Source organism: Mauremys mutica, chromosome 11 (assembly GCF_020497125.1).
Source record: "Mauremys mutica isolate MM-2020 ecotype Southern chromosome 11, ASM2049712v1, whole genome shotgun sequence".
In the NCBI taxonomy this organism is placed as follows: Eukaryota; Metazoa; Chordata; order Testudines; family Geoemydidae; genus Mauremys; species Mauremys mutica.
The window spans coordinates 25367886-25374971 of NC_059082.1; the positions used below are offsets into that span (position 1 = coordinate 25367886).

At 43.8% G+C, this 7086-nt stretch overlaps 1 protein-coding gene across 3 annotated transcripts in view; it reads left to right on the forward strand.

Moving 5' to 3' along the window:
• The window catches only part of TEX9 (testis expressed 9), a 46590-nt gene extending 40303 nt beyond the window's left edge, over positions 1–6287 (forward strand). For all 3 annotated transcript variants that reach the window (XM_044979081.1, XM_044979082.1, XM_044979080.1), the window contains 2 exons: positions 2198–2332; positions 5232–6287. In XM_044979081.1, the coding sequence (XP_044835016.1) occupies positions 2198–2332; positions 5232–5309 (213 nt within the window). In that variant the 3' untranslated portion in view covers positions 5310–6287. The remainder of the gene's footprint in view (positions 1–2197; positions 2333–5231) is intronic.
• Positions 6288–7086: the final 799 nt, after the last annotated feature.

A 7086-nucleotide genomic window follows, 5' to 3' on the forward strand; every position in this document is an offset into this window, starting at 1 on the left:
TGGAGCAGTGGGAGGTTACCAAGCAATGAAATAAAGGCAGGCAGGCATCGGAAGGGGGCATATAAAATAGGGAGTCACACCAGGAAGAGGAAGTGCTGGGAAGGCGAGAGAAAGGTCACTCAGGCTGGGGAAGGTGAGATTCCATGACATGAGCGAGAAGCTACCCAACATGAGGCAGGGGAAACCATGCCTTCCTGGACACAGATGCGCTCACCCCACCCCAACTCCTAAGGAAGGAGTAACCTAGTGAAGAAAAATGCATGCAGGGTTTATTTGCTATATGATCTGTATTCATGTGCTTTATATGATTAAGTAAAAAAGCAATAATGCATTGGATTTGTGCACAGCATTGTGAGTTATATGCTTCACAATTATGATGAGCCTTGAGAAGGAGTTGAACTGTAAACCAGAAGATTCACACCTTTGAGATGGAAGTTCTGGGAGAGGGTGTGTTGTTAGGTATGAGGAAGTGTCAAGAGTCACCCTAGCACCCATGCGCTAGGCAGCTGAACTGTGGGTTCCTTCTCTTAGAAGGGGGTGCCAGCTATTCTGCACCCTAAGAGTGTCTATAGTTCCCAAGACTGGGGCAGTGGCCAGACTCCATTCAGGCATTGGAGGCTTAAATCAGGGGATCCAGGGACCCAGAGGCTTGAATTTTCCCCTCACAGCCGTTTAGTGAGTGGCTGAAAGGAGGCACTCTGACAGCCTGAAAGAAGAGATACCTAGGTGGACATACCGTATTGTTCCGAGTATAGGCCGCTCCTGATTATAAGCCGCACCCTTAAAGTTTGGTGCTATTTTAAAAAAATTAAATTTTTAACTTTTTTTAACTTAAAGAAAATCTCACCCGCGGCCGGGACTCAGAGGGCTCTAGGCTGCCTGCTGCGGCGGGGAGCCCAGAGCTCTTTAAATCCCAGCCGCGGCGGGGAATCAGAGGGCTCTAGGCTGCCCGCTGCGGCGGGGAGCCCAGAGCCCTTTAAATCCCAGCCGCGGCGGGGACTCAGAGGGCTCTGGGCTGCCCGCTGCGGCGGGGAGCCCAGAGCGCTTTCAATCCCAGCCGCGGCCGGGACTCAGAGGGCTCTAGGCTGCCCGCTGCGGCAGGGAGCCCAGAGCCCTTTAAATCCCAGCCGCGGCGGGGAATCAGAGGGCTCTGGGCTGCCCGACGCGGCGGGGAGCCCAGAGCCCTTTAAATCCCAGCCGCGGCGGGGAATCAGAGGGCTCTTGGCTGCCCGCCGCGGCGGGGAGCCCAGAGCCCTTTAAATCCCAGCCGCGGCCGGGACTCAGAGGGCTCTAGGCTGCCCGCGGCGGCGGGGAGCCGAGAGCTCTTTCAATCCCAGCCGCGGCCGGGAATCAGAGCGCTCTGGGCTGCCCACCGCGGCGGGGAGCCCAGAGCCCTTTAAATCCCAGCCGCGGCCGGGACTCAGAGGGCTCTTGGCTGCCCGCTGCGGCGGGGAGCCCAGAGCTCTTTCAATCCCCGCCGCGGCTGGGATTTAAAGGGCTCTGGGCTCCCCGCCGCGGCGGGCAACCCAGAGCGCTCTGATTCCCCGCCGCGGCTGGGATTGAAAGAGCTCTGGGCTCCCCGCCGCGGCGGGCAGCCTAGAGCCCTCTGAGTCCCGGCCGCGGCTGGGATTTAAAGGGCTCTGGGCTCCACGCCGCGGCGGGCAGCCCAGAGCCCTCTGATTCCCCGCCGCGGCTGGGATTTAAAAGGCTCTGGGCTCCCCGCCGCGGCGGGCAGCCCAGAGCGCTCTGATTCCCCGCCGCGGCTGGGATTTAAAAGGCTCTGGGCTCCCCGCCGCCACGGGCAGCCCAGAGCGCTCTGATTCCCGGCCGCGGCTGGGATTTTAAGTATTTTTATTGTTTTTTTTTTTAAGTTCCTGATTAAAGACTTAAATTAGGGGGAAAAAGTGCGGCCTATACTCGGGACAATACGGTAGGTATGGATTACAACTGATGATGCATGCTAAGACACACAGAAGCAATGCACATTGTGGTACCAGTATAAATTCTGCTGCCTTAGTAGTGCAGAAGAGAATTATCAGCTAGGTGTGGGGTTTTGTTTGTTTGTTAAGGGTATAAGTCAAAAGCTTTGGTAAAAGAATAGTTTTGATGTCTCTTTCTCCTTCTGAAATATCAGAGATTGCTGGTGTGTTTTCTTTTGTGCCCATTCTACAGATAACAGGTTGTTTTTGTCCTCTAGGACATAGCCAACCAAGAGCACAAAAAATTCGAAGAGCTAAAAATAGCAAACAAGAGACTGGAGAAACAAAAAGGAGAGCTAATGACAGGTTTCAAGAAACAGTTAAAGTTAATTGATATTCTGAAGAGACAAAAGGTTAGTCTATTAACCTAAAAGCTTAACAACATTCTCTTTTATATATTGATAGAGTTGCACACTACAGGTTACAAATGCTAATTGTCAAGATTACTATCAGCATTTTTCTGGCAGTAACATATGAACTAACAGATCTGCATCCCCACAGTCTCCAATAAGTGGTATGTTTAGGCAATGTGGGTGGTTAGGCTTGCTGCTGTTATGGGGGTACACTCTCTTTTTACCAAGAAATCCTGAAAACTGGACAGGTCATGTCTTGAATTGAATGTCTTGGCTTTTTGTCCCTGAATTGGAATGTGTTTAGTGCTGCTGAAAGCTGTATCGAGCAGTCCTGAGATCAATGGCCTCTTCCTTCACTGAGCAAATACAGCTTAGATAGGAGCAGCTTCCCCATGCTGTCCTGACAAGGCAGAATACCGCTTAAATTGGGAATTATGTAAAATAGAGCTTAGACATGTCAGCACCATGGCCTTTCAGTACTAACATGTTACCTTAATGCAACAATGTTCTGTCCTACATGAGCTATTTCAAAAATTGTGAGGTCTTCTACAGCTAACTTTGATTATGTTTAGCCTCCTAATCTATGACAAGAACTTCAAAAAGCTTATGCAAAATAAACTTGATGTATTGCACTCACAGGGAAAGATAGGTTGGATCATCCATATTATATTTGTATGCCAAATTTGGAAGGGTACAATAGATGGAAGTAGCCTGCAGATCAGGAAGTGCGACCCCCTTAGGAGTGAGAGAGAAGACAGACATGAAGTTAAATACTACTATCTGGAAAGAAGGCAGTTGCAATCTGCAGCAGTCAGCTTGCTTGGTGTTCAAAATGGTTGCCTTAAGGCTACCTCTGGTTATCTCACTAGATTTAGAGGACAAGTTCCCAGAAGAGAACATTTTGGAAAAGGCCTTATTTATAAAAAGGGATACAGGTGGAAGATCCCTTCAGCTTTCCAGAGCTGGAGGCTGGTGTATTATAGGAGTTATAGCTGTCTTTTTTTTTTTACTTGATATGTTTATAGATTAAAATTTCAGATCCCTTTTGGACATCAGCTGCTTCTTGTGCTTAATGTTTACCACATCAGACTAATTCCCTAAGAACACAGTTATACTGAAGAAAACTTTTCTGCCAGCAGAAAAAAAAACATTCACAGGGACATTTTGCAACCTTAAAAAATTAAAATCTAGGACCGACTGTAATTTTCTACTTAAAAAAACGGTTTAAAGCGTAGGGATGATAAAAATATTAACCTCTGTAATATGATCTGAAGCTTGGTCTCGTCATATGGCATTTTTAAAGGGCTTTTACAGGCTTCAATAGCTGCTACCCATTTGAGTGGTAGGTTGTGTCAGGATGGAGTGTGAAAAAGCAAGGTCCTTATTTTTATGTTTACCATTTTTCCCTCTCAATCACCCTGCTAGTTTAAGTAACTATGCTTATTGGTCATGAGAAGACAGCATTTCTGTAAACTATTGAGATTTTGGTAGTTTATGTAATATACTTTATTATATCATACTTATGGTCTAGTACAGTATCTTAAGTTAACTGTAGTACTGAAGCTGCAGAGACAGACAGAACCTCTTCAATAGCTCGAAAAGTCATGAAAACCACTAAATCTTCTTTAGTAACCAGTATTGCGCTCCAGCTGTCTAAGACAGTCTGCTTTAGTAACTTGCTTTTTTAAAAAAGAAAACTGATATGCACAGATAGAACAGAAGAATCTGTGCTATTCTGAATAGTTCCTGTAGTAATCTTAACTGATAAGTATTTTTGGACTGCTCAAAAGAAACATTTGTCATCTTAAACATGAATTTAAAAGGTTCCTAGAAATACAAAGCAGAGTTGAATGTTATCTTTTTGAAAGACAATGATTCTCTTATAAAAGTATCCCCAGTGTAGAGAAGTACATATAAGGAAAGGACCAGTGCTTAATTTGTAATGAAAGATAGAAAAAGCCAAACTTCCATCAATGGTGTGTGGCAGAGCTCCGACCTTGCCCCCGTGGGTCCTGCACTTCTAGGCGGTTTATGCTAGCCTCAGTGGCTCACTGTGACCTTCCACGTAGCCCTTCTCTCCCTAGGGCCAGGGTTACAGTCTACTGAGCCCTTTTCATCATAGGCCTGCAAGGAGGTTGGTGAGAGAACTCCCACAGTCTCTGTTGTCCCTGGGGGCTTATTTCAGAACAGTTTAGCCTCTTGTCCTGACAGTGGCCTGACTTCCCCTCCCAGGAGATGTACATGTAGGGGTGGGTTGGGGGGAACCCGGCCCCACCCTCTACTCCGGGTTCCGGCCCAGGGACTCTAATGGTAGCAGCTGTTAGCAGCCAACCTTTCACTGCCAGAGTTGCTACATTTCCCTGGGCCACTTCCCCACAGCTCTCCTGCTTCTCACCCTTATCTGAGGGCTCCCTTAATAATGGTTTGAGGGTGTCTTCATTAACCAGCCCTTCAGCTGCACTTCCTCTCCTCTGGCTCTTCTCTTCCTGACTGGAGTGAGCCCTTTTTATAGTATCAGTGGGGCCTTAATTAGAGTCAGGTGGTCACATTAGCTTAATGGCCTCACCTGACTCTTTGCCGGTTAATTAGCGTCAGGTGTTCTCATTAGCCTGGAGCAGCCCCTTCTCTGGTCAGTTAGGGAACAGAAAACTGTTAATCCAGTGGCCAGTATATCTGCCTTCTGCTATTTAGCTGTACCCAACTGGCCTGGGTCTATCACAGGTGCAACATATACAAAAAGATAAATCACAATTTTTCTTTTTTTAAAAAAAACTATTTCATATTCCACTTCTATTTGCATTAAGCTATCTAGGCTACAAATAACTTGATATAGCAAATGTAAAATCATCTTCTCTTATACCCCTAATTGTTTAATGAAATTAATTTTAATCTTTTATAGATGCATATTGAAGCAGCTAAAATGCTTTCTTTTACTGAAGAAGAGTTCATGAAAGCTCTTGAGTGGGGAAATTCCTGATGCAGTGTTCAATGCCTTGGTTTGAAAATCAGTTCTGATTGTATGCTGTTTTGAAAGTATTAATACTTACCACAAATGTTCAAATAGATAGTTTTACATTAAGTCTGGTAAAATTGATCAATTTTTAAAAGTTATAGGAAAAACATTTTAATGTTTGATTGTAAATAGTTTTGTGTTGCAACATACGTTGAAATGGTGTTATTCAACAAACAATTTAGCTAAGTGGCTAAATGCTCTATATCCTCACTGACTGTAATGGGTTAGGCAAGCAGTACAGAGAGAACACACTATATACACATCTGTTTTAGTTACCAATTTTCTGTTTTCATACTGATTGTTTGAAACTGTAGTTGAGATAAGATGAAAAACACTGCTGTCCAAGTAAAAGGTAATGTTTATATATCTCAGAAAAGTAAGGTGATAGTTCAAAAACCTCATTAATGGGGAGGAAAATTTTACAACTTGGACATAAAAACATAAATTTTATTGTAAAAATAAAGGTTTGGGAACTATGTAGGGACAATGTTTGTTGTCCATCCCGCCTTAGTAGATCTTCAGTCTTAGCTGGGTTGGAACATTAAATATATTAGTGGATGCTGGTTGTCTTGATTTACAGAAAAGTTGATAACTTGCCATAGCAATTAAATCTTGATGTCCGATAACGCATACAAAAATTAGTTCGCTAACATGGAAGTATTGTTTAAAATTGTTTCTGATGACTAGAGGCAAGATCAGATGCCATACCTTTATTTTTAAAAGTGATAAATATTGGCGTCAATGTAAAATGAACATTTCTCAATTTTCAGCAATATTTAAAAAGTTAAAAGGTGGCTACTGAAATGTTTGAAGTTGAATATTTTCTTGACCCTATCCATTTCTCCTAACTTCATATACTGTTCTCAGTCCCAGTTGGTTCCTATAGCGTTATCTTTTTCCATATTAAATGCACATGGCTGTGTAAATGTTTGATGAAAGTAATGGTCGTTCTTAGCATCATTCATTTAGTGTTCTGTACATTACAGTCAAACCTAAAGGGCACAATGAGGAGAGCAGACCGCACTGTGCTAGGTGGTATACGGAGACGTGATGATTTTGTAATCTTAGTACAATAATCAAGAATAAATGGACAAAACTGACTATAGGTGAATCAGCTAGTCTGTGTATGTTCAGAGTAATGACAGGCACGCAGTAAGTTTGTGCTGTTTCTATCACCCATTATTAAATTTAAGTGTTTTCTCCTGAAGCAGAGGAAGCTGTCAGGGCGAAACAGGAAATGAAACAATGGCAAAGATCAGTTACTGTCTGAGAGAATACAGGTTCTTGAGGAAACAATGGGGAAGTATTAATTGGGGAATACCCCATCTGACTCCAGCCAGGCTGCCATGGTTACTCTTCCCAAACCAATACCTAAGATATCAAAGAGGATATTAAAACCGAAAATGCTGGCCTAGGGAAGAATGGGGGTGGGAATTGTCTGCAGCTGTCTATGGGGAAGATGCTGACAGACTCCCTGAGAAGACAAACTGGTGCAAGCAGCCTGTCTCTCCCAACCCAGCAATAGAGAACATTGTTCTGAAGTTTCCAAGAAAAGATATGGTATAGTTAAGACCAATCCATATAAGCTTTTATTTTAACCCTTTGTTGTGTTGTTGTTGTTTACCTTTGGGTGACTAAACAATGCTTTGTTTTGAAGAAGCTGTTTTTGATTCACTCTAAATCAGCTGCTATAAGAAGGGTTTTACAGGTTCTAAAGTGAATTAAGCTAAATTAAATTCTG